The sequence below is a fragment of the Tetrao urogallus genome (genome assembly GCF_951394365.1).
Source record: "Tetrao urogallus genome assembly, chromosome: 21".
In the NCBI taxonomy this organism is placed as follows: domain Eukaryota; kingdom Metazoa; phylum Chordata; class Aves; order Galliformes; family Phasianidae; genus Tetrao; species Tetrao urogallus.
Genome location: NC_136834.1, coordinates 4,033,116 through 4,059,719, shown reverse-complemented (window position 1 = coordinate 4,059,719; position 26,604 = coordinate 4,033,116). Strand labels below are relative to the sequence as shown.

At 56.1% G+C, this 26,604-nt stretch overlaps 2 protein-coding genes across 2 annotated transcripts; both read right to left on the bottom strand.

The window, feature by feature from the left end:
• Positions 1-1,983: 1,983 nt before the first annotated feature.
• PLEKHN1 (pleckstrin homology domain containing N1) lies at positions 1,984-12,477 on the bottom strand (the record flags this gene model as incomplete). Its single annotated transcript, XM_079545555.1, has 14 exons — positions 1,984-2,156; positions 2,351-2,399; positions 2,856-3,092; positions 3,230-3,409; positions 3,713-3,867; positions 4,226-4,295; positions 5,819-5,899; positions 6,043-6,192; positions 6,376-6,500; positions 7,797-7,887; positions 8,636-8,716; positions 8,828-8,974; positions 11,277-11,376; positions 12,398-12,477. 14 exons carry the CDS (start codon positions 12,475-12,477, stop codon positions 1,984-1,986), a joined length of 1,719 nt encoding a protein of 572 aa, XP_079401681.1.
• Positions 12,478-16,827: 4,350 nt separating this feature from the next.
• Positions 16,828-23,684, bottom strand: KLHL17 (kelch like family member 17; the record flags this gene model as incomplete). Its single annotated transcript, XM_079545407.1, has 11 exons — positions 16,828-17,056; positions 17,278-17,459; positions 18,544-18,617; positions 19,663-19,751; positions 20,111-20,278; positions 20,398-20,542; positions 20,656-20,869; positions 21,318-21,434; positions 22,211-22,432; positions 22,806-22,927; positions 23,474-23,684. The coding sequence occupies 11 exons, from the start codon at positions 23,682-23,684 to the stop codon at positions 16,828-16,830; spliced, it is 1,773 nt and encodes a 590-aa protein (XP_079401533.1).
• Positions 23,685-26,604: the final 2,920 nt, after the last annotated feature.

The following is a 26,604-nucleotide window of genomic DNA, read 5'->3' as shown; positions in this document are numbered from 1 at the left end:
TGACCTTGTGGGGGACGAAGGGGTGAGAGGCAAAAACAAAATGGTTCTGTGTCTGGTCACCCAAGAGCATTATACATGAGGGTTTTCTGCGCTCACAAGTCTGTGAACAGCAGAAACGAGGGGTTGGGTAGGCACTTAGGGACCAGATCCACACAGGTACTGGGGAAATCTGCCCTAAAATCCCATGTGGGTCTGCCTAGGAGCTTTATAGGAGCAGCCCGATGCAACAAGGGGCAAGAAGAAGAGGTTCTGCTCTTCTTTTACAATACAGAGTGCCATGCATGGGTTGCACTGAAGACCTTAAGTGCAGAGCAGAGAGCACACAGTGCAATTATGCAGTGGGATACATAGCAGCACGTGATGAGGGAGAGATACTGGCTCTGTGTAGACTGTGTAGGAGCTGTACATTGGGTATGAGGAGTTGTGTGGAGGAAGAGAACAGACTAAATATGCTGGAAGCTTCCAATAAAGATCTATCTCCTTTAATACTTTGTGTGCATTCCCGTGTCTGCATGGTGAGCTCCTTCAGAGCCTGGGCTTTCCAGCGCTCACCTCTCTTAGCAGCCAGGTGAACCCGAGGTGCAAGTGGGAGCAGCCAGCAGCTCAGCATCTCAGCCCCACCACCACCATAGAAACGACCTTTTGGGTGCATCCTGGAGGCTTCGTGCGTGTCACCGAGGTGGGCGCAGTGCCACCCTGCCCTGCACGCAGCTCCCATGGCTGTCACCTCCTTGAAAAAGTCAGGCAGGTGCTGGCCTGCTTGCACCGTGTGCGCCGAGGGGGCAACGGCTCTGTGCTGCAATCTGCTTGGCCACAGCAGCTCCTTTTATATTTCAGTCACATCCCCTGTCATGAGATGAGAGCAAAGCTTCCTGCGGACATTTCTGTTAGGTCAGGGCTGTGTCATTGCCAGCAAGAGGGCTTCAGAGGGAGTGCTGGGAGCTGGAATGGCGCAGTGGGACCGTGCTGCTATTGCCACCTCCTGCTGTATCAGAGCAATGCCAGGAGGAGATACTTGAGTCTCACCCAGATGGAGCCCAGGAGCCAACACTGCAGCCATGCACCAGGGATGCAATTTAACCCAGTGCAGCTGTGGGGGCAGAGGGCTGCTGCTGAGGGTTGCAGTGCTGCCAGCAAGGCCGAGCAGCTTGCTGCAGGTGCATGGAGTGAATTGGAAAGCCCCTTCTTGAGACCCCCAGGACACGGGGGGAGAGTGAAGGCAAAGGGATGGCAAAGAGAGAACAACGCCTGCCAGAGGAAGGTGCGCTGTAATTGTAGGGCTCACAGTACCATTCCATTCTGAATAAATAGATCCTGTTGGTTATTAGTACACAGCTTCCCAACAAAAGGTAAACCTGGAACGACACAACGACAGCAGAAGACCCAACCCAACACACGCACCGCAGCACCGAGCCTCATCCACAGCTTCAACATTAAATACATCTCCGACTCAGCCACATGTACACATTAAATACATCAAATTCACTCAAACCTCGCAATGTAAACTTTGCTGGATACCTTCTGGAAAATACAGGTAAGTACAATGTAATACGTAGACATTCAAGTACAAAACGCTGCTGGGTTGCTTTGTGTGCACCAAAACAGAGATTTCATCGCTATGTTTGGTTTGCAGCCTCCGGAGGGGACAAAGGTTAAGAATTTGGAGCCTCAGGTAAAAAAGAAAACATTTGGGTTTGCTGCTGACCTCATATGTGCTGAGGGATCTGGCCAAGAGGCTGCAGAGCGATAGCACCCAGACTCTGTCCCCTGTTGTTTGTGCCCTGATCTCCCCAGGTGCCCCCAGATGCTGAGGGATGGGAGGAGGATGTGGCCCCCGTCCCCTCTTCCCCCCCGCAGTGGGAACCATTCTGGGATGTCCTTAACACTGCTCCCAGGGATCGCTGCGGATCCCTTTGCTTCCCACACCCACCGGGGTGGGAGAACAGAGCCCAGGGGTCATCCTGTGCCCGGTGAGACCTCTGTTCACACTTCATAGCAGGGTGCTGGGCTGTCCGGCTCCCTGCCCTCGGCGTCCCACAGGTTGTCATAGCTGAGCTCGCTCTGGAAGCTCTGCAGCTCAGCGTAGTCGTGGTACACTGCAGAGTCACGGTGCAGGCAGCCGCCTTCTGGCACATCGTAGGCACCCATGCCATCATCTGCAGGGAAACAGCACAGCCCTGAGAGTTCCTCCAAAGCAGCCTGATTCAGCTGCCTGCGGTCAGCAAGGAGGAGGGAAGGGCACACATGGGTCCCCGCGCTCCTCCTTCAGCCCTGCTCCAAAGACACCGATGGGGACATGGATGAGGCTGGAGATGGGGATGGAGAACCCAGCAGCACCCACGGGCCTCACCTGGTGGCTGCAGCAAGGGGCCCAGATGTTCCTCTGGCAGAGATGACACCTGGAAAGGAGGAGATGAACCGATTGGGATGGCACAGTACCGCAGCCCTGGGGTACCCCATGCCCTCCCCACTCCCCAGGTTGCACCCACACAACGGGCTCCAACCCTGAGAGAGACAAATCAAGTTCCCAGCCCCTCCCAGGTGCTTACAGAACAGCACTGCAGGGCTGCTCCCTGCCCCTGGGCTGCACTGACAAACTCACGTTGGCAAGGTATGGAGCATCTGCAGGAAGCTGGGGGTGTCTCTGTGCCCCGAGCACCTCCATCCAGTGCCTTCCGGGCAGGGGCTGGGCAATCTTCTGACACTGCAGGACCTAAACAGAGCAAATGGCAGAGCTGATGCCCACCATCGAGGCCCCCCACCAGATTGCTTCCCTACGGCAGCAGACAGGGCTGCTATTTCCACAAGCATCACAGTGAGGAAAACGGAAGGAATTGGAGAGGAGGAACCCTTACGTTGCTCATTTCCAGCTGTGCTGGGGGGTCCGCGGGGCGATGCGGTGTGCTATAGGTGCAGTAGGGCTCAGTGTACAGCGCAGGCAGGATGGGGTGCTGGGAGATGAGGCTGCACGGTGCCTGTTCCACATCCTGCGTGCCTGGACCACATCTGCCTTTGGGCTTCTTGGTGCTGTTGCCCCTCCGCAGCTCCTGCACAGGCAGCACGGTGCTTGGCCAGTTGGTGTGGGGCAGGCACTGCAAAAAGGCAAAGCTGGCTCTTTTCCATCAGCCTGGACCCACATGTAAGCAATGCATGGTCACCGCCTCGCTTGGGTGCTCCACCTGCTCCCTTCCCACTAATTTCCCAGGATTTGGGCATGGGTTTCACTCACATGGAGAGGTTGGGAATAACCAGGGCTGTGTGGCTCCTCCAGCAGCATGAAGGACTGAGCGTCGTGCAGTGAGCCGCTGTGCTGGGACAGGTGTGTCAGGGTGTTGGTCCCTTTCCCTCCAGATGCCCAAGAGTTGGTGCGGCCATCGGAGGCCAGTGAGCCTCTCCCACTGCCAGCAAACTGCAGGGGAAGAGAAAAGGGTTGCATCAGAGCAAACCTGAGCATCCCAACACCCTGCATTGACATGTGCTGCTCCATAGGGCTGAGCATCCTACAGATGGAGCTCCCTAGGGCTGAGCAACCCACGGATAGAGAACCCCAGGGCTGAGCATTCTACAGATGGAGCTCCCTTGGGCTGAGATACCTATGGATGGGGCTAAAGCTTCACAGTCCAGCTCAGCCTGGGCTCTTGCATCAGGGCCACCCATCCCCATCCCCACTGGATTTATACTGGTTTCCACACAAATCCGCAACAGCTGTTACCTGGCTGAGGTGTGGCAGCTTTGATCCTGAGAAACTCTCTGATCCGGACAAGGAGGAGTCAGCATTTCGAAACTGGGCAGTTTTGAGGCAGTAGAGCCACTCCTGGTAATCCTCATAGCTGCGGCAGATGACGCGGATGGAGTTGATCAGCCGGCCTGCGAGACAGCATCACGCGGGGCTGCTGCTGGGGCCGGGCTGCAGCCCACGGTGCCTCCCCCAGGAACCCATGGTCATTCCCATATCCATTCCCCATACCCTATCTCCATCCCCATCCCCACACTGCATCTCCATACCCCATTCCCCTTTAGCCATCCCCACACCCTATTCTCATCCCTCAACTCCATCCCCCATTCCCCATCCCCCATTCCCCATTGCCATCCCATACCCCATCCCCACACACCATACACCATCCCCATACCTCATCCCCAGGCACCAGATCCCTACACCACCATGGGACAAGAGGATCTCCCAGCCCAAATCCAGATTGCATCCAGCGCAGCCCTAAATATGTACCTTCTATTAAAAATGAGGTTTTCTCATTCTCTTCAAACAACACCTGGATGGCATTGAGTGGCAGCTCGCCCTGTTGGGGATAGAAGAAAATCACTGTCTCTTTTCTAGCCCTCTCGGCAACATTTTCCCACCTTTTAGCAGCTGATGTCTCCAAAACACTGCACAAGCGTTGTCCCCACAGAAGCTGACCTGCTGGCTGGGATTTCCAGCCTGGAAGCCAGGAATCTCCCCTCCATACCCTGCAAAGCCTCACAAAGACAGGGCTGAGCCCCACGGGTGCCAGCAGCTGAAACGTGAGCCCTGGGCTGTAGGGCACACACTTGTGGCTGCCACTCCGGTGGCACACATGGCAGAGGCTGAAGCGCTCTGTCCCCAACTCGTCCTCAGTGCTGAGCACAATGCAATCATTGCACGCACGTCCACAACGGCACTGCACAGCCATGGAGGTGGGTTGGTGCTGAGGGAGGGATGACAAACTCCTGCAGTATTTTTCCTGCGTAGGAAAGCCATTTATGGTCCGAGCAGTGCAGACCTTGGGAGGAAAAACTAAAGCAGCGCTCTGTGACTCAGTTTTCCCCTGTTGCTGCCGTAAGAAATGGACTTTGGTGCTGCCACGCATGGGCGGGGGCTGGCGTGGGGCAGGCACAGAGCATCCCTTGCAAACAGCCCTCCTGAGCATGGCAACCCCCAAAACCAGCAAGGAGAAGGGCCAGACTCTTTTCACATCGACGGGAGGGCTCAGCAGGCTTGTAGAAGCGCCGGGAGAAGGCTGCTGTGCCCCAGCATGCCCGTGGAAGAGCCGGTTCACAGGGAATCCCCTGCAGCCCCGCACCGTGGGAAGGCAGCACAGTGAAGGATGGGGAAGACAAATCCAGTTTAAGGTTTCAAAAGAGATGAGTTCATCCAGGAGCCCAACCCAAGGCCCCCTCGTGCAGCGTCCTCTTCCCAGGAGCTGCCGACAACGCGCTCCCGAAAACAAGCTCAGCCCGAGGTGTGGCACAGGAAAACACCCAGGCGGGTGTTCAGGGAGAGCTCTCATGGTGCATGGCCCCGCTCCAGCCCGTGGATGCTCCACGCAGCTCTTCCCACTCCAATTAAAAGCAGCCTGCACGCCGCAGGGCATGGCACGGATGTGGTGACATAGCATCCTGGCGCTGCGCACCTGTCGGCTGGGCACCGCGCTGCTTTTTTCTCTGCTCAAACCTGAAAAAAACAGCCTCGGAGTGCACGTGGCTTCTTGACAGCCCTTGGAGTGATGCCTGAGATGTTGGCTCGGGGGGCCATTCGCACTGCAGGTGATACAGGTGCAGCCCCCATACCATGCATGCTGCCTGGGTGCTGCTGACTTTCACCTCCTCCTCCCTGCATCGCGGTGCTCGGCAGCCAGCTCCTTTCCCGCAGGGCTTTGTAGGAGGGCAAGGTGTTTCTCATGGGAAGAGGGCTTGCAACACCCCGCTGCTGTTCACCTGCCAGCTGGCGAGGGAGGCAGAGCCCTTGCCAAGAGGAGGAGGGGAGCCAGGTAGAGGGAACAAAGAGCCGAAGCCGTGCTGTGGGTTGGGGAGAGAAAAGAGAGATGCTGGAGGATGAATGTACCTTAAAGTAGAGGCCATTGTGTTCTTCAGACACAATCACCAGCGTGGAGGGGTACAGCACCAGCAGGCGCTCGTGCTGCTCCTAGAGAAGGAAAAAAGCAGTGCTGAGCCCAGGGACAGTGCCCTCCTGCTCCATCCCCAGACACTGCAGCTGGGCCAGCAGAGCCCAGCACTGCCCCACGATATGCATTGAAGGGCTCTTCAGGGACACCACGGTGGTGCTACCTGGAAAGGCAGGTGCTGGAGCTTCACTTTGGAAACGCAGAGGACGTCACCGAGGGATTCCCGCTGGGTCCCCCTCCACTCCTGGACAGGCATGTTCTGCACCGACCACCGCAGCTCCTCCTTCCCCACCGAGCTCTGCTTCCAGTCATCCTAGAGATGGAGCAAAGCAGAGATGTGCCCTCCTCTTTGAAATGCTCATCGAGCTCCGGATATTGGGTGAGAATTTCCCCAGGCCCAACCCAAGGTGCTGCAAGAGGTGATGGGGGAGCAGTGTGCTGCAGAGCACAGCATCACCCAGCACTGAGCCCCTGCATCCCAGCCCCAAGCACCAACCTGAGCAATGAAGGGCAAGCCTAGGTTCCCTCCGTTCAAGTGGATCTGCTTCTCCAGGTGATAGAGCCACTGCTTCAGCTCTGGCTCCGTGGGGCAGAACACAATCAGAGGGTTCAGCAATGGACCTGGGTGTTGGAGAGATGTGTTGAGCTATGCAGCATCAAAGGGCACCACATGCTTCTTAGCTTTGCTTCGGCTGTAAATGTATAGACCAATGACTTCCCCATGTATGTATTCATTGCTGCACCTGTGCCAGACAAGCTGCAATGCAAGTGAAGGCTCACACCCCCTGCTACTCACTGCAGAGACACTCTAATGACGTTAATCATCACTTCTGGCAGGCTGCAGGATGGATGTTGGGATTAATAATTGACCAGTGATCTCAGATTATAACAAACTCAGTGAGATGGGGATTTGTGGGGCTCGGAAGGAATCAGATAAGCGAGTGCACGGGATAAACACGGTACTTTGCCCTTTGTGGAGCCTTTCATCTCATGAGACCTGTGTTAGTTATGAAGATCAGGTAATTAAGACTTCGAAACACCTCTGGCTTGTCAGAAATGCACTGACACAAAGACAGCAGGTGGGAGGGGGGAAGCTGAGGCAGAGCGGCTGCCCCTGCGTCACTCCGCTCAGCTCCATCTCACTGGCTGGATACAAGGAGTTATGCAGGTCCAGGGCTCACCCCTCTTTCCTGCCTTGGTTTCCTCATCTTTGCAATGGGGATCAAGAGATCCCCTGCACAGTAGGGAGTCAAGGTGCTAATAGCATTGCCCAGGAACTTGGGTGGCTATGGGTGTTTACCATGGCCCTGCAGAGCAGCAGTAATGACACAGCCGTGCTGAGCAACCTGTGCCAGCCTCGTGCTCCGTCCCACAGCCCCATCCTTCCTCTTTCTGCAGGAAGGCTTTGGGCCATCTCTGAGCCACTTCTACGAGCCAGGCTGGGCTGCTCACAGTCCCACCCGCAGCTGGACCACAAACCCAAGGCATAGCAACATTATCAGCATCTCATTTTTACTATCTCTGGGTGGCCATGGCATGGCTTTCTCTTCCTTGGCTCCGCATCTTTTTCAGCAATCCTTCCCTATTTCTGTGCACTCCAGGCTCTAACTACCACCCCTGGGGCCTTGGGGCTGCTGTAACTCAGCAAAGAAGCCTCTGGCCACACTGCAGACAGCTCATTATCCCTTGTATAAGCAAGGCGAGCGCTTGGAAAGCCTAAAAACTCTTGAAGGCAGCAGCGCTGACAGGGGAGTCCCCACTCAACCCTTTCCCTGCCCGCAGCCTTGGGCATCCCTACCAGCTAAGGATGCAGAGCATCAGTTCCCTGCCTCCTCTCTCCACGGTGTGGTTTTCTGCTTTGTCACCATGGGGCAGCTGTGGTTTCACCCACAGCCTCTCAAACCGTGGGGCACAGACCTGTGATGCGGAAGGCGTGCTGCTCCTCCTGCCCCGCGCTCCTCCTGCTCTCCACCTCACAGACATTCAGCTCTTTCAAAGGCAGCAGGCCCTGCGTGGGAAGGAGACACTGCCATTATTGGGGCAGCCCACAACAAAGAATGCCCCTTTTCCCATAGGTTGGGCTGCCAACAGCTGGAAACATCTGAACCTTCCGTCCAGCGCTGCTTCCAGATCTTGGAGAAAACCTCAGCAAAACCAAACGCAGGAATATGGGAATAGCACAAAGCGGAACTGAGCTGCTCTCTTCCCATTCCCAAACCCTTCACACATAGTGCAAAGGAATGATGACAAGCATGTGCTCCCATCTGGGGCTCTCAGAACAGGGGCTGTGAAAGATGCTAATTGCTGTGATGTCTTGGGGCCGCTGCTGGCACATTTAATTCCTTCTTAATTCCTTTAGGATTAATAATCCAAGGGGCTGTTTGTAAAGCAGGTGGGGGATTGGTGATGGTGTTTGCATTCTGCTGTGTGTCTGATGGCTGGCTTGCTGCGTGAGTCAAGAGAGCACATCGTCTTATTGCATTAACCTCAAGTGACCTAGAAGACAATAAATCATTTCTAAAAGGGATGAGTTTCCCCAACATCCACAAAGCAGCCATGCTTGGTTGTTGTTACTCACTCCTGCAGAGGGAGAACGCATTCAGGGTCGGTTTTGGCTGTGATTTTTCGGCTGTATGTGCATAATAGCCTTTAATGAACCCACATCACCAAAGGTTGCTGGTAGAGGCCCATCCCATCTTGGCCATCCCACCCAGTGCCCCCAGTTTGGCCGTGCTGCCCCTTGGAGGTTGCCCTACCTGGTAGGTGAGCCCATTGGAGCCCACGGACTGGAAGTAGAGGTGAGACTGGAAGAGCTCCAGGTAGCAATCATTGACCTCCTGCAGAAAACACGTTTGGGGTTTCTGGCAAACGTCTGCCACAGCTGTAGGTCCCATCGCCCAGCATTTCTTCCCCACATCCCAGCCCTGCAGGGTCAGGCTGTGAATTACCTGGCAGTGCTGAAACTTGAATTTGACCTTGGAATAATAGATGATTTTCCCCAGGTTCCTGACGACCGTTTTCCTCCGTCCTTTCTTGAACAGGCTGGGGAACCTCTGGTCCAGGTTTTCCTTCTGGTTTTCTTGGTTCTGAATGCTCTGTACCAAGGATTGGGGATAAACAAGTCAGAAGTGGGATGTGGGATGGATGGAGGAGGTGTCCCCCAGCACAGCACTCTGCATCTGCTCTGGATTTGGGGTCTCTGTGCTGAAATCAGCTTTGAGCTCAGCTGGCAGAGATGGGGATGTGTGCAGTGGGGGAGACGGGAGCTGGAGGGATGTTTTCTAGGATGGGAAAGGGAGTGTGCAGAAGCGTATTTAGGGTTTCCCAACCCTGACCTCCTGCCATCCTGACCCAATTGACTGGGACAAGGACCAAGCAAGGCTAAGACAGTACAGTTTGCCTTCCAGGCCAGGGGTTTCCCATGTTTCCTGAGCTCTGGTTCGATGGAAATTCCTTCCTTGTGCAACGGCACAAACCCACACCCCTATTGCACTCCACTGCCTGCAGCCCATGGGGTATTGCACACAGGCTCAGAGATACTCACTGCCAAGCAGAAGAGAGAGGATAAGAGCCACGAGCTCACCCTGAACCAGGCTGCAAGCCTGAGAGGGACCTTTTTTACCCCTTTACATGGGATATTTCCTCCCATGTCGAGGCGGGAGGGCTGCGGTGGTGACATGTTGAAGCAGCATTTCCAGGCACGCAGCAGGGAGCCGGGGGACAGCATAGAGACAGCAGCTGCGCCCCGTGATGAATGCAGAGCCAGCAGCACAAGCTCACCCCTGTGGGCCCCAGTGACTCACCCCGGTGGAATGGCACCAACCCCAGCCATCCCTGGTGCTCAGCGGCTCACAGGACCCTCATACCTGCAGAGCTGAGCTCCTTTTGCACCCACAGAGATGTCTGAAATCTCCTCCAGGTGCAGCTAAGCCCTTTGCTGCTGCGGTCTCCCTCCCAGCTCCACGCAGTGCCATGCACACACATCTGAGCCGTGGGGAGCTGCAGGCTGCCTGGTGATGCTCTCACCAGAGGCAATTAATGTCTGCTCCTGTGCTTCCCAGGCTCAAACCTCAGCACCCACAGGGCCCGGTGACTCAGTTTTTTTTCCCTCCACACCATCACCATCTGCCCTTGGAGAAGCCTGGAGCCAGCTCTTGTGTTTCCAGCTGCAGCCTGGGGTCAGGGCTGGAGGGGGCAGGGGAGCAGCTCTGACCCTGCATGGCCGGTGGGCAAAGGGAGGGATTGGGATTTTTCTCTCTTGAGAAAGATGTAATTGAGAAGGGCTTCCAAGCGCCAGCGGTCTTATCAGCACCGATCAGGTCTTTTGGTCAGGCAGGAAGAAGTGGGACAGCTCAGGTCAATTTTTTACCAGGCGGGGCTCTGTGTTTTTCTCCCATTTCTGCTCCACACGGGCTGCAGGCAGCACGGATCCCAGGCGAGCAGCTTTCTCCCAGGGCTCTGCAAGCAGTGCCAACCCCGACACCTCCTTGCCCTCCCCACATCTCCACTGCTCATCCCGCAGGTAGAGCCGGTTGCTGATTAACCTGCCCGTACCCTGCAGCCCCCGCTGACTCCCCGCTGAATCACCCTGCAGGAAGGGCTCAGTCCTTCGCACAGTTACCCAAAGCCAGAGCTGTGCTCCGGGCAATATCCTTCCCCTGAGGATTTACTGTGGCTGGGAGGGGTGGGAAGCAAAGGGAAGGGTGTGGTGTGGGAGCTGCACAAGGATGCTGGCCGTGGTGGGGTGGGAGCAGGGATTGGGGGATGCCCCCAGCACTGTGCACGCAGCTAGACTGACTCCATCCCCTCCCAGATGGAGGTGTCCCATCACAGGTGGTGCCGAGTTCCACTCAGGATGTCCCTCGTAGCACCATGCCTCAGTTTCCCCCTTTCCCCACATTCACGTGGCTCAATTGCCCTACAGCAGCACGCACTCAGCGCCGCCCCATCCGCAGCCCTGGACCACCCCGAGGTCCTGGGCAAACACACAGTGCAGCGTTCCCCGAGCACTGCTGGGATGCAGCCATATGGCCACGGGGCTGCTACGTGCCCGGGGCAGACCTGCCCTTCCTGATTATCTTCCCAGCTCTCATTGCTAAGACGCTGCCTGCTCCGTCTCATTCCAGCGTGGGAATGAATCATCCTACCTTTGAGTGTTCGCTCGCATTTTCCCTTCCTACCCAGAAACAAAGAACTGAGAACAGCGATGATGTTCCCACCACACTGCACTCCCCCCGAATCACACACGTAGAGATGCAGCATGTCCTTATCCCCCCCCCTGTGGGGATCCCAAGCACAGGGCTCACCCCTGAGCTGCCCTGCCGTGCAGCCTGGTGCACCTTTGGCCCTGGGATGGGTGGGAATGCAGCCTGTGGGGCAGGATGTGCTGGTACTTGCCTTCCCAGGGATGTACTGCAGGATTTTGTCTGTCGTTGTATCCCTCTCCCCATCGCCGTCTATGCCGAAGAAGCTGGGCAGCTTTTTCTTGCCATTTTGCCTATGGGGCAGGGGAAGAAACGGCACAGATCTGAGCTGATGCAGAGCGAGTTCTGCTCAGAAAAAAGGGAACTTGGAAAGCTCTGTGAGCGGTTTGCTGTGGGCTTTCTAATCACCCCAGCCCAGCACTGAGCTGATAACCGCCTGGAATGATTACAGCGGGTTTCGTGCTGCACCTGTTGGTGTTTCTTTGTTTTATTTTCCATTTCTTCACATCACCAAATGTTCTCAGCTGAGCCCGGTAGCAGCGATGTCTTATTGCAATGTGCCACCTCCGGCCCCACTGTGAGACCCTCAGGGCAGAGCTGCATGTGCACACGCACACACACGCATGCATGCATGCACACCACTGGTGTTATGGGGTCTTTGTGGTTTTCTTCTCTTCCCTTCCACCTCCAGTAGAGCCCCCCTGGTACAGCACACAAGGAGCCCCATCTGGGGCTGCAGTACCACCCTGCAGAGGTGTTTGCTTCCCATGGGGGCACAGCAGGGGTCAGGCAGAGTGCCAGGGTTTGGGGTTTTCCTTCTAAAGGGATAGGGATGGGTGGGATGGGTACACCGGGTTAGGGTGAGGGTGAGAGTTAGGGTTAGGTTTGGTTAAGGTTACCGTTAGGATTATGGCCAGTAACCCTATGGTTAGGGTTACCACCGGGGTTATGGTTAGGGTTACTGTTAAGGTTAGGGTTAGGATTAGGGTTAGGGCTACGGATAGGGTTATGGTTAGAGTGAGGGCAGCACATATAAAATGCAAAACAAAGGAATGCTGAGCGCTCAGCTCTGTGCCCCACAGTGGGGAGGTGATATTTCCCAACTCCAGTGAAATAAATCACGCTGTTCCTCGGGGCAGTGTGGCTGCAGCACTCCGGCACAGCACCACGATCCCCCCCCAAAGCGCCTCCAGCTGCCGTGGCACCACTCCAAACCCCCCAAACCTCCCATTGCTGGTGGAACAGAACACTCTTTGGGATTCCCAAGAAGAACTCAGCGCCGACCCCGTTCCCAACGAAAGCATTCGTACTCACTCTTTCTTCAGCGAAGGTTTCCTCCTGAAGGAGTGCCGGAACCCCCCAGGCGCCTGCGGGACGCACGCAATGTTCCCCATTCCAGCAGCCCAGGAGCACTGGGAGCACTGGGAGCAGAAGCAGAGCGTGTGTCACGCAGCCATGCCCCGCTTCCGTCTGTCGGCACTGACTTGTGGGTGTGAGCCGGCAGCAAACAGACTTTTGGCCCAGGGCTCTCACCGGCTGCTTCTCCTCCGCCCCGTGTAGGGCCGGGACGTTTGGGGAGGGGCTGCGTCCCAGGGCTGAGCCCAGCTCACCGCAGAGGATAGGGCTGAAGAAATGGCCCGGGAACATTCTTCTTCCAGGGAGTCAATGGTCACTGGAAGGGGAAAGGGATGAGGAAAGAGGTGGTGACGACGCGGAGTCGCTGATGACGGTGTGAAAGGTGGATGCAGAATGAATATCCTTGTCCTGCTGATTGAAAAAAGAAAAAAAAGCTGGGCTGGGTGGTCACAGCAAATAGGGAAACTCCATAGTGTTATGAATCAAACCCAAAGCATGCAGAGAGCTCACGGCTGAGGGTTCTGCGAGGAGATTCTTGGGTTGTGGCTGTTTACTTGCAGCATTTGGCACGGAAGGAGTTAATGGGGACAGTGCTATCTTGGTGGGTGAAGAAGGCCCCTGTGGCACTGAGGGGTTTGCAGGGTGCAGGTTTTGTCCCTGCAGAGTCACAGACCTGCCATAACCCGGCAGAGCAGCAGCAAAGGCAGATGCTGAGAAAGGAGATTTAAGCCCAAAGCAGCGTGTGTGTTTTGAACGGGAAGGTTCGTTCCGTGCTGGAACACCTCCCAGATTATGATGGATTCTCTGACATGGGGTTTTAAGACCGGGAGAGGATGTTTTTGCTTGCAGGGATGTTTGAACCATGCTGGGATTGGCTCTGTGAGGCCACAGGGACACGCTGGGGTTGTTGGACTCCGTTTGCACCCACCTTGTGTTGGAGCTGGACAAGAGCAGCACATCCCACAGTGCCAATCCCGCAGCTGGGGAGGGGGCTGCTAAGAGCAGAACATCTGCCAAAGGCTCCTGCACCTTCCACTTTTGAATCAGCCCCTTCTCCCACTCCTTGTATAACTCATTAACCCTTTGTGGCCAGGTAAAATCGTGGGACACCCCCTGCCCCCTGCAGGAGCCCCATATATCTTATGGCCGGGCACTTCTGCACACCCTGCACAGCCAAATGCTGGCGACTCCTGGCAGCCACCGAAGCTCACAGCCAACGGCAACAACTGGGATTTGGTCAGGAAAGGTCCGATTTCTGCTAAGAGCCGTGGCTAACACGCTCAGCACCGTGACCAGAAACGTGCTGTTCCTCCGCCGTGTTTGCCGGGCTCCAGACCTCGGAAAGACTTTTACAGTTATTTATAGAAGCCCGAAAGAGAAGCAGGAGCCTGGGGAGCAGACAGAAAGAGGACACGGCCGGGCTGCAGCCAAGCCAGTGTGACAGCACAGGGCTCTGCTGCAGGGCTGGGAGTGCGTGCACAGGAAAGTCCCCCCTCGGGCCCCACGGATGCGGTTACCCCTTGCCATGCAGCTCCACGCTGCCCTTTTCACCCCCTGCTCCCATGAAAGGGGTCTGGCACTGCCCCCAGCCAGCAGTGAGTGGCAGCAGCTCATGAAGGCAGATCCGAGCCCTCTCCTCCCGCCCCGGTGACAGCTGGAGGAAAGGAGGATGTTTCCCGTCTGGTTTTCATTTCCACGGCAGGGAAAGCTGTCAGCAGTGCTGGAGGCTCCTGGGGAGCCCAGGCTGGGATTTAAAGGCTGAGAGAGGTGTAAATCACTCTGCCTCCAAAGCCCCCATGCCTCGAGCTGGGTTTGTCCCAATGAGCTCCAGCAGGACCCCCTCCCCTTGCTTTGTCTTCCCAGCAGTGCTGTCTGAGTCCGCCAGGGAAGTGCAAAAGAAGGATGCAAAAGGCAGGATCCTGTATTCAAGAAAACGTCTTTATTGTACACGTTGGCTTTGTATTGCTTGTATCCCCTCCCCGGTCCCATGTAGTGCAAAAAATTCCTTGAAACGGAGTTCCACATAAATAAGTAGGGTAACTTACAGAGAAACCAAAGTGACGACGGTTGGACGTGGACACGGCGGGTCTGCTAGCGGCGAGGGGCGAGCTGTGCCCATAATGGGGTCAGCACTGCCAGCCACAGCGGGACCCCTGGGGGACACAGCGGGAGCCCCCCCGCCCAGGGGGACGGAGCTCACATGGGAAACAGCACATCTGGGGACGATTTGGGGTGAGACAGCACTCAGTGAGGACGGCAGAGGAGCCGCGGAGAGCTGGCGGTTCTCCTCCCCACGCAGGGACGGACACAGACGGACGCACGGCCCCGCTGAGGTCGTGCAGCACCAGAAGCAATCCCGACCCCGGTGTCAACCCGGGGGCAGGTGCCGACACCTCGTGTCCACACAGTGCGGGTCGGGGTGCTCCGGGGACGATTTCTCCCTTTCCTTCCTTCGTTTCCCACAGAGGAAAGCAGCGAGCACCTGCATAGTTAGGACATGGGGCGCGGGAGGCTCCCCAGGTTTCTGTTTTGCAGAACAGCCTCGGGGCTGGTATTGCTCAGGACCCAACCGGTGGGTGACAGAGGTGATGCTGCCCGTGCTGCTGATCCCCAGAGGAAGGACAGCATCGCCATTGCTGAAGGTTCCCACCGCCCTTCTTCCGTTCCTCTCGTTGGCCTCAGCAGCAGCATCTCCTTCGCAGAGGATCCTGGAGCTGCAGGAGTCCAGCAGCGTTACACTCCTCGTGTTGCTTACAGGGATGGTATGAAAAGAAGCCAGACCTCTCTCATGCACGCACACACACCCATGTACATGCACAGTGTCCATTTCACCCACGTCAGGGTTAATTTGAACTAAACTGGGGGGTCCTTGGCTCATCCCAAACTCAGCTTTCACCCCAAGGAGCGGAGAAAGCAGGGAACCCCCTATTGAAAATTTAGGCCAAATGCCATCACTGTGCAGATAGGGTGGACTTGATGATCTCAGCAGTCTTTCCAACCTTAGCGACTCTATGATTACGATCCTACAGGTAAAATATGAACTCTGTAAACGGGAAATGAGGAGTGTGGGAACGAGGAGAAAGGCATCAGCCTGAAACAAACAAACAAACAGTGTCACCATGTTCCCAAGGCCACAACTGGATGCTGTTGAGGTACCGGTGGCTGAGTCATTCCCCTCCAACGTGGGGAACACTCTCCCAGTCCAAGACTCACACCCTACAGCACACACACTGAAATCTAAGCAACCCCAGAGGTTCCATGGCACAGGTCTGGAAGGACAGGCTTGTGATTTACGGTGCTAATTGATTCCAACCTTCATTTGAAGTGGTTGCCTAATTGCCAAGGAGTTGCTAATTGCGCACGGTCCCTTCCGTGCTGTTTTCACTGTACATATGGTATCTCACACATGCACACACACCCACACATCTATAGAGAACGTCTTCCAGGACGCAGTCATCATCTCATCAACAATTAAGAAAAGTAATTGCATCCCTTCTGCTGCCTCCAAAGCAGATGGGATGGGGAATACCGGCAGGGTGTAAAAATAAAATGATATGAAGTCGTTAAAATTAAAATCTTGCGTTCAAATTAAAAAAAAAAAAGAAGGTGAAAAGTGAACGCCAACAAAAGTAACGCCAGGCAATCCTCCTTGTCTGGAAGGCTGGACCTTGCCATCAAGCTGGAATCTGCTCTGCAAAGAGGGAAACAGCAACAAGCTGCTCTGTTCCCAGCCAGACGGCGCAGTGGGATGCGTGGAGGGAGCAGGGATGGGTGCAGGCAGGTCCATCCCATCCGCTTGCATGGCTCCCCATGGCCGGTTGGGTCCCTGTGAATGAGGCTTTGTCTCCAAACTTCACCTCCTCCAGGCCCGGTCCCTTCGCTGGGCTTCATTTGTGTATTTTTAAGGCATCAATTAGACACCATTGAGAACCGTGTGGCGGCCTCAGAGTCTTTAACAGTGCACATTAGGCTTGGTCAAGAGTTTGGCTACAGTGACATTCGGAGGGACGCTGCACATCCAACCACGTCCCTGGGAGGAGCACTGCCCACCACGGCGAAGCCCCTGGGTTGGCTGTGCTGCCCACATGGCACCGGCTGGATTGCCTGAATCCAATAAGCAGCGATGGTTTTGAGGTCCCCTTCCCCAAAGAAAACACGTAACCCTTTGGGAGAGCGGTGAGATGAGTCCAGGGATGGAGGGTGGTCCCCAAGGAAGCACAGTTTGGGGCTCGCTGATCCGAGGCGTGTGCCAGGGATGGCTCCAGGCTCCATGGGAGCAGAGGGGCTGGGGATGGCAGCCAAGGCCTTCGCTCTGCTCCTACAGCGAGCGGCTGCCCCGCAGGACGGACCCCCGACCCCCTGGAGGTAAGGCAGGTCCCGATCCTTTGTCAAAGGCTCGTCGAGGACACGGAGAGAGTGGGAGATGAGGGAGGTGGGAAGTTGAGCAGTTCCAGCACGGCCACCCCAACGCTGCTGCGACGGGTGAACATGCAGGAGGCTGCCACCCATTTGTTGGTACGTGGGTTGTACTTCTCGATGGAGTTCAGGCTGGAGCTGCCGTCGTTGCCACCCACCGCGTACAGCCAGCCGTCCATGGCCACCAGGTCGTGGGTGCTCCTAGAAGGAGCACGCAGAGACAGTGCAGAGCTCAAACGCTGCCTCCAGTCTTTCCCTTTGCTCTGATATGCTGCTGCCTTTGTGTAGGGAGCACGGAGCCAGCAGGGCTAGCCAGCCCCCCCCCGGGCACTGTCTGCATTTCGCAGTGCCAAGTGAAGCAAGGCTCTTAGAGACAAGCTCCCAACCATCCCTGCAGCAGCTGCAACCCAGCAGTTCCTTACCTGCGGATGTTCATGGGTGCCACGCTCTCCCACGTGTTGGTTTTGGGGTTGTAACGCTCAACGGAGTTAAGGCAGCTGGTCCCATCATTTCCACCAGCCACGTAGAGCATCCCCTCCAGCACAGCCACCCCTGCGCTGCTCCGGCGGCTCAGCATGTTGGCAATGGGCGTCCACGTGTTGATCTGGGAAGGGGAAATATGGATTAATAAGCCACAGGTATGGGTCATTTTCCACGTGTCCCTGTGATGTTAGCCCTGGTAGGACAATTAGGGCAGTGCCCTAACCCTAATCCTAACCCTAACCCTAACCAAAAGACTTCTTGCAGGATCCCAGCTCTTTCCCCTTCATCCAAAAGGCCAGTGAGGAGCAACCCTCATTCCACTGCTACCTGGAGCAGAAGCAATGAGCTGCTTGCCCAGCAGCAAGCTGGACTACAGCACTTGTGGCTGCCACAAACACAAAGGGCCAAGCTGCCTTTCCAGCTCAGCTGCAGTCGGATAACAGCAAAATTTGCAAAGGAGAATTTCTCCTACAGGAAGAACTGCAGTGCCCCAGGAGAGACCTCTGCCGACAGCTCAGGAAAGCACAGTGCAGCTGGCAGAGCCCTTCCCTGAGCACTGCTCTGTGCCAGGCTACCAGCACGTCACAGCTGAACCCCAGCCATGGGAATCAAGCTGTATCAATTTAAATTTGCACAAGGCACAGCTGGGGCTTTACAGCTCACCAAAAGCTTCTGGAACTGATGCTTTGATCTTTCTGCAGCGATGCAGCCTGCTCTAACAGAGCTACAGGACCCCAGACCCAATCGCCCACTGCAATCCCAAGTAACTGCTGGGAAGGGGATGCAGCGAGGACCTCAGGCAATGAGGATAGAGAGGGCTCTGGGGGCTGAAAGTCTGAGAGAAAGATCTCAGAGTTTGCACGGGTGTTTTTGCTCTGGACTGCACCCAGTCCCTGCAAAAGAGCTGGACAAGGGGTCGAGACCTCCTCCATTTCGTGCACCTCCAAAGAGGCAGGCAGCTCTGTGCTGCACAGTGCTGGGAAGTGGACACATCCCAAGCTACAGCAGCTGTGTGCTACAGAACCACGTACAGCTGCTCGCTCACAGTCTGCAACATCCTCATGTGCCTGCTGGTTGGCTGCAGGGCTCCATCAGGCACCCACCAGGAGAGAAGGAGGAAGAGGAAAAGGAGGAGGAGGAAGAGGAGGAGGAGGAAGAAGAGGAGGAGGAGGAGGGTTACCAGGCATGCTTTCTTCTGTGATTACCTGGGGCTCATACTTTTCTACTGTGGCTAAGTGGGATGAGCTGTCATATCCCCCAACAGCATAGAGGTTGCCTTCTGCAAAGACAGTCATACACACACACAGATTAGCTACGAAGCACAGCTGCAGTCCCAGCACAGGATTTATGGGGTGCCCATGGGGGCTGTGGGCTGCATGCCCCCCACAGTGCCCCCGCTCCCCAGCAGCCAAGCAGCTCTCAGCACGGCTCCCCACTCCCCCCTGCCTTGCAGCACTGTGAAAGGTTCACCAGGCAATTTCTCAGCACTTCCCAAAGAACTCGCCCTCTCCTGCTGCTTCCTGACCTCCTCGTTACGGGAGCTGCGAGTGCTCCCTGCTGGAGCAGCAGGTTATTTTTAGAGGCAGGGGCTGGAGCATGGGGAAAGCCAATAAGGGCTGTGGCAGGCGGTGTGTGAGCTGTGATGGAAGGGAGGGAACCTCTGAGTCAGCACTGAGAGCTGAAAGCAGACTTGCAGGGAAGAGGCAGCAGGGGATACCTCGCAGCTGATGGTGGGATGGTGAGGAGCTGTGTGGGACACCAGCTGGGGAGGAGGTGGCACTTGCATCGACCCCACTTGCAATTAACCTCACTTGCATCGACCCCAGAGCTGCACTAAACAATCAAGTGGCCACTTCTCATCCTGCATCCTCCTTAGGGACAGAACTCAATGGAGTCGTGAGACATCGCACCTAATGCTGTGGCACCTCTTGTAGAGGCAGTTTTGACACCACACTACTACTTGGATAATTAGGAAAGGAACTGCCTTTCATAGGGGAGGAGAAATAAGGTGGCCTCCTCCTGCATCCAGCCCCCTCGCTCCAAGCTAGAAGGGAGCACACAGGGGCTGAGGAGCAAGTTGTGGGGTTCCCTGGGGAGCTGACTCCAGAATGTGATGAAACCCAACTACTGCAGAAACCAAGGAGCAGAGCAAAGGCAGGGAGCATGTCAGGACATAGCAGAGGGATGGCAGAGCTACCCAGACCCACAGCTGGGGAATGTGAGGAAGGTGGGGCAGGAATTTGGACAGGACGTCAGAAGGAACCACCAGAAATGCAAGAGACAGTCTGCACAGAAGCAGGTTGTGTCCTCATGCCAGCACCCACCTAGCGTTGCCACCCGGACGTAGCGTCTCCTGGTGCTCATGGCAGCGATGGATGTCCAGGTGCCTGTCAGAGGGTCGTACCGCTCTGCGCTGCAGCAGGCAGGGACACAGGAATTCAGGTGTGACACTGGCAAGGCCAAGCTCAAAGCCCTTTGACACAAGCCCTCCTGGGCAGCTCCCAAGGAAGCTTGGGAAAAGGGAGGGAAAAATGGAGGGAAGAACTAACAGAGGGGCCATCGTTTGGTTTGGGGCAGAGGGCTGCAAAATGGTGTTGTCTGTTTGTTTGTTTTTCCCTGAAGAAACTGCCTGGGCCAAAGACACTGGAAGACAGAGCTGGATTGCAAGAAAGCTACTCAGTCAGGAGCAGACCTCGTGGGCTTCCCAGCACCCAGCATCAAGGACAGAGCATGCAAGAGAAATGGAGGAGCCCGCAGCGAGCCATTCCCTACCTGTTCAGGCATGAGGCCCCATCGTATCCCCCAGCAGCGTAGAGAAGCCCATGAAGTGCTGCTACACCCAGGCAGCTCCTCCTTGTGCCCATGGACACCTCCGGCTGCCAGGAGTTGGTGACAGGATCGTAGGACTCCACCGTGGCCAAATCTGAGGTCCCATCATAACTGAAGGGAGAAAAAACAGAGAGTGTGAGAGCCGGGAAGTTCAGACTGTACGGTCTGTGAGCTGGACCCAGGGCCTGGCTCAGATCCCTGCTCCCACCCCTGTCCCTTTGTCCCCTTACCCGCCCACGGCGTACAGCTTGTTCCCAATGGCCGCGACGCCCACCCTGGCCCTGCGGGTCGACATGGAGGCCACCATGTGCCAGCGGTCCGTCCGCGTGTCGTAAGCCTCGCAGTCCCCGTGGATGGCAAACAGGCTGCCCCCACCTGCAAACAGAGCACTCATGGTCCCCGAGGCCAAGGGTAAACCTCGGGAAAGCTTGGAAAGCTGGAGCTTTGGGCAGGGTCTGAGGGCAATCCCCTCGTTGGGAGAGCCTTACCCACAGCAAAGAGCACAGTGCTGGCCCCCTCGCAGCGCCGTGGCCTGGTCCTGCTGTTGCTGAGGACCCCTCTCTGCTCAGGCATGAGGTGGTACTTGAGGGCTTCGATCAGCAGGTCCTTGCATTCCGAGTGGTGCCGCACCAGCAGCTCCGTGTCCACGTTGCTCATCAGGAAGTCCCGGCTCAGCAGGGGCAGCCTCACGCACTTCATGAGCTGAAAGGAGAGGGGTTGCATCCCGTCTGTGGGGTGGGAAGGGTCCGGCAGTGCAGCCCCCATTTCTCTCCTTCCCATTTCTGCCCACGGCCCATCCTCCGGCCACCCTACAGCTTCCTTAGAATCACAGAATTAAGGCTGGAGAAGACAATCTGGATCTAAGATCATCTAGCCCAACCGCCCAGCTGCCACCAATATTGCCCACTGCCCACATCCCTCGGTGCCACATCTCCACAGTTCTTGAACACCTCCAGGGATGGTGACACCCCCACCTCCTGGGCAGGTCTGTGCCAGTGCCTGACTGCTCTTTAAGAGAAGTTTTTGCCAATATCCAACCTGAACCTCACCTGGTGCAACGTGAGGCCATTCCCTCCCATCCTGCTCACCCACCCATGCCATACACAGGCGCTGCTGGGTTGAACCAGGTCACCTTCCCCAACGGACTCACCCTGGGGACATGCTGTCTCCTGCTGTCCACATCATGTTTGACCCAGCTGAGCACAGCCCGGTACACCTCCTCCTCTGATGGCACATTGAGGCTGTCACTAGAAATGAGGTCCAGCACCTGCGGAGAAGGATGCAAAAAGGCAACTCCCAGCTGGTGCAGCACAGGAGGAAGGGACCACGTTCCCACAGCAGGGAACTGGCCCAGCAGAGCAGCACAGAGAGGTACAAAGCAGCATCCTGCAGATGCTGGTGGCCGAGGGGTATACAGCTAAGGGCAGCTGGACCCCCAGCAGGCTGCAGCTGTGCCTCCCCCTCCTCCCAGAAACAGCTCTGCCCTCGGTCCCCTCCTTGGCTCATTCCCCCATTTCTGCGTCTGAAGCTGCTGCAACGCCTGACACTTTCAATAAACATCAGCGAGATCAGGCGGACGACTGTGCTTGCATAGGTCCCTTCAATATTTCATGGGATGGAGCCAGGTGCTCTGGCTGCTCGCAGTGTGCTCGCTTTGCCTGCCAAGGACAGAGCTGGAGCAGGTGGAGACTCATCCCCCCCTTGCTGCCATGCACCCCACAGCCCCAGGGATGGATGGAGCGAAGTGGCTCCCAGGTTTGTGCTCCCAGGGAGAAGGCAGAGCATTCAGAGCTCGGGTGGCAGGCACCAGTGACAGCAATTATCCTCCCCGTTGCCTTCCCATCCCCATTTCACAGGGGATTAAGCTCGCTCTCTGACAGTATTCTCCACATGTATTGTTTCCCCATCAAACAGAAAGGACCAAAGCACAGAATCTGGCTGCATTCCCCTGCTAAACCCTGTCCTGTTCTGACCATGCCATTCAAAAAGGAGCAAGAAAAGCTTTGCCAGTCCCACACCTCTGTGCTTCCATCAGGATCTCACCTGTTTAAGAGGCAGCAACATGAACTCCTCTGTCTTGGACACCTCCACGAAGTGCTGGAGGACGTATTTGTGGGCAGACTTGAGGAGGTCACTGCAGGAGTGCGTGTCGGCAAAGCCCCGGATCCCCAGGCAGTTGGATGGGTCGAGTTGGCTGAGCAGGAACTTGCAGCATGCGTCCCGCACCCCATTGAGCTGAAGCAGGCTGGCAGCAGGAAGAAGTGTCTGGGCAATGGAAAAGAATGGAGGGGAAAAAAAAAAGGAGCTTCCAGGGCAAGGAAACACCATTTCCATCACCAGTTTCAACAGTAGAACAGGTTTCATGAGCAACTTCATGCACACAAGCACATAGAGGACAAAGCACTCCTCGTTTCCAACAGGATGGAGTTTAAGAGCCAAAAAAGACACCCATGACTCCGCACAGGGCTAGGAAATGGCCACTGCAGTAGTGCTTTAAGCAGCACTCCCATTCACAGCAGCTGCAGGAGAGCAGATGACCACTGTTAGGTGCAGCAACAGCAGAAAGCCCTGAGCAGAGGGAGAGGAGAGCTCCAGAGGTAAGGCTTTGTGCGATAGATGGGTCTGGGGGGGCTCCTACCTGCACATTGCCCTCGCCCACCACGATCTCTGCTGTGTAAGCATATTGCACCAACTGCTCCAGGGCCTGTGGGTCGATGTCGTGCAGTGTCACATGGGTCTGGCGGCTCTCACTCATCTCATCTGGGGCAACACAGACACCAGATATGAGCAATAGCCCTCAGCATGTTTCTTTCTTGTCATCTAGCTCCTGTTCCATGTCTATGAGATGTTTGTGGCCTGGCTGAACTGTAGGCAGACAACACAGTGGTGCAGAAGGTTGTCTGGGAGAGGGGATGCAAGCTAGCAATAAACCATGAGCTCAGCTCTGCCTGATAAAGAGATGGCTCCTGGAAGAGCCCAGAGGCTACAGAAACGGGGATGTGAGGCTGCGCCCTTGGCTCCTTCCTCTTCTGGAGACAGAACCCTCCACCTCCACAGCCTGGCATCAAGGCCAAGGAAGGTCTCCTGCTCTCTTCTCAGCAGGGAGAAGCAGCAGTGCATTGCAGGGAATGGGTCTCACCCAAGCTACCAGGGTAGCTTCACAGAAGGGAGCCAAAGGAGGAAGTCTGCTTGCTCACATCGATGATACGCTGATGTCACACTTCCATGAGCTAGGAGATGGACGGAAAGGGTAGAGGTGTGCAGCAAAGAGAGGGATAGAGAGGAAGAGAGGAGGAGGCTACTTGCTTGTGAACATGGCGTGGAAGTAGGGGCTGCAGGACGCCAGCACCACCTTGTGGGCCTTGATCTCCTTGGTGCCCACGTGCAGCACGATGTCGCAGAGCAGCCCGCGCTGCCGCATGCGGTTCATGCACACGAAGGCGTCGTGGTAATGGCGCTTGGAGTTGTGTGAGATGCTGTGGCCATCGCGGTTGAGGAGCTGCACGCCGCCCTCCATGGCTGTGCTGGGAGCTCTCCCTTCTCGGCCTCACTGGAGTGAGAAAAACAACGTGTTATCCTGAAGGAATGGCTTGAGATCCACACAACTTCCATGGCTCTCAAGTATACGGGCTGAGGGTCTTCACAGCCCATCCGTGGGTCAGCATCCTCCTCACCTGCCATCAAAAGGGCACTGCTCCACAACATCTCCATCACATCACCAACCTCAGGCGCCCCACTGGGGCACACCTGTCTTGTATTGATTCAAATTCTTTGCTATGAGAGCGGTGAGGTGCTGGAACAGCTGCCCAGAGAGGCTGTGGATGCCCCGTCCATCCCTGGAGGTTGGATGGTGCCCTGGGCAGCCTGGGCTGGTATTAAATGTGGAGGTTGGTGGCCCTGCGTGTGGCAGGGGGGTTGGAGATTCATCATCCTTGAGGTCCCTTCCAACTTGGGCCATTCTGTGATTCTGTGATTAGACACAGCCTAAATAAGCTACAGTGGACAACAAACATGACCCGATGATCCTTATGGGTTCCCTTCCAACTCAGAATGTTCTCTGACTCTATAAAGCCTGAACAAGCAACAAACAGGACACGCTGCCCTCCTCTGCATCTCCTGGCACAGCCCAGCTGCCCAGGAGGGAGGAGGGGAGCATGGAGGAAGGAAGGAAGTCATCGTGCTGCATCCATCCACCAGCCCACGCATCCCTGAGGATAGAGATTCCCCTCTGCTCCCCATTGCCTCGCCACACCTCCACATCTCCAGCCTAAAAATAGAGCCCCCCACGCTGCGCCGGCTGAGCTGCTGAAGCTCTATTCATGTTCAAATAGCAGTTGTGTCATGTACTAGAGTCTGGGGGAGGGAAAAGATGAATAAACAGCTTTTTTGAGTGGGAGAGAGGCCTGCAATGCCCTCTTCTCCGTGCATCATCAGTGTGATGTGAGACTCCCTCTTCGCTGCCAGGGCAGGAGCGTCGTGAAAGCAATGCTTTCCAGCAGTGAGAGCAGGGTGCTCCGTGCCCTTCATGCCGTGAGTTAAGCACTGAGCTGAGCTCTGCAGAAAGCTGCAGCATCCCCAGGACATGCCTATAAGGAACACTTGTGGACCTTGCTGCATGAAGGCACTGCAATATCAGCACCTGGGACCAGATCTGATTTAGTAGAGGAGCAGATGTTGCTCTCACTCCTTTATTCCCCTCCCCTGGCTGCAAGCCTGAGGGTCCTCCCAGCCTGCTCCAGTTGGTGCCTCTCTTTAATGCACCACCAAGCATCCTTCTCTCCATCATCACTGTTGGGAGGGCATGGAGGGGACAAAGCAGGACAGGGTGCTTGTAGGGTGGGAAGGACAGCGTGCCTCCAGGGGGTGGCACAGGATGTGGTTGCAGAGGTGGGGACACACAGAGGGCACAGCTGAAGGGTACATTGCTGCCAGCGCATCCTCAGCTCCAGCAATCAAATGCATTTCCAAAGAGGGTCGGAAGCGTTGGGCTCTCTTCCCAGCCCTGCCACTGAGTCATTGCACAACTCCGGGCAAGCACAGATGCAGAAGTGACAAGGGTGACATTATTCCCTGCAGTGAACCTCTGAGCACGGTCAGAGCCCCACCAGCACCTCCTATGCCCCAGTGTTCTGTGCTGCCAGCTGTGCCATTGGGCTCCAAAGCAACCAAGCAGCACCCAAGGGAGACACCACCCCAACCCCCCTCCCACTGACCCAGGCACCCAGCAGCATCCCCACCCCATGGACAGGCCCTCCTTTAGGAGCTACACAAGGAAACAGCTCCTACAAAGCCCTCCTCCCTCCTGGCCCCATGCATCAGCACACGGAAAAGCAAACTTCATTCCCAGGAAATGAAAGCCTATGAGCCCTGCTAAGATATAATTAATGGGGAACATCATTTGGACCACAGGAGACAGTAAGGCAGTGTGCAGGGCTCCGGGGGGGAGGGAAGTCCATACAAACCCACTTTTGTGGGGTGTGCAGCAGCCCAAGTGCACGTGTTATGCATCAGCTGGAGCGGATGCAGCGCTGACTTGTAAGCACTCCTGGGTTATGACAAAAAAAAAGAGCAGGCGTTTGTTTGGCTCCTCTGCGACAGAGCGTGGCCATGCATAACAGCTCTGTTAATGAATGCAAATGATCCCTGCCCAAAGGGAGGCCTGTTCTCTCCGCACAAAAAAAAAATAAAACATATTTTGCTGAGAGTGAAGAGAAGCATGCTGAGCAATAAGCAGAGAGCAGAGCATCCTCTGGGGAGAAGCTCGCTGATGGCCCCTTCCCCAGCCAGCCCAGCAGAACGGCCCTTTGTTGGCTGCCCTGGGTGGAGGTTTCTGCCTGCCAGCAGATATCCTGCACAGCTGGCCAGGGGAGGGGACAGGGTGAAAACAGCCCTACACCAGCACTCAGAATCCCACTCTAACCCCACTGCGATGGGTCCTGAATCGTTTCCCAGCAAGCATCCTTCTGCATCCAGCATTCCCATAATGAACAGAGATACCCAGTTAATGTTAAAACTCAGAGAAAAGCCAGACTGGATGGAACAGGGGGCATAGGCAACTGCTGCCCAGCTCGGGTAGGGAAGCATCTTCCTCCCTCTTGGAGCCAGGCTGTGGAGAAGATGTTCTCCTGCATTCCAGGGACTGCTCCTTCCCTTCAGCAATCATGAGACACAATCATGAGCTGAGCTGGCAGGAACAATAGCTGCTGTTGTGCTGCTGCAGCGTGAGGCCACAAACACAGCAGTACGGACACCCAGGGACCTGGCTGGGCACAATGCAGGCTGCCCACACATCTCCCCTTCCATCTGGCATCACGGAGGTCCCGTGAAGCTGTGTGCTCTTGCTGAGCCACCCCTTCTGGTGCATCTCTGGGCTCTGAGGGCTGCGTTTGAAGAGAAGCTTTAAGCTAGCATCAGTAATCCTCTTGCAGCAGGCAGCT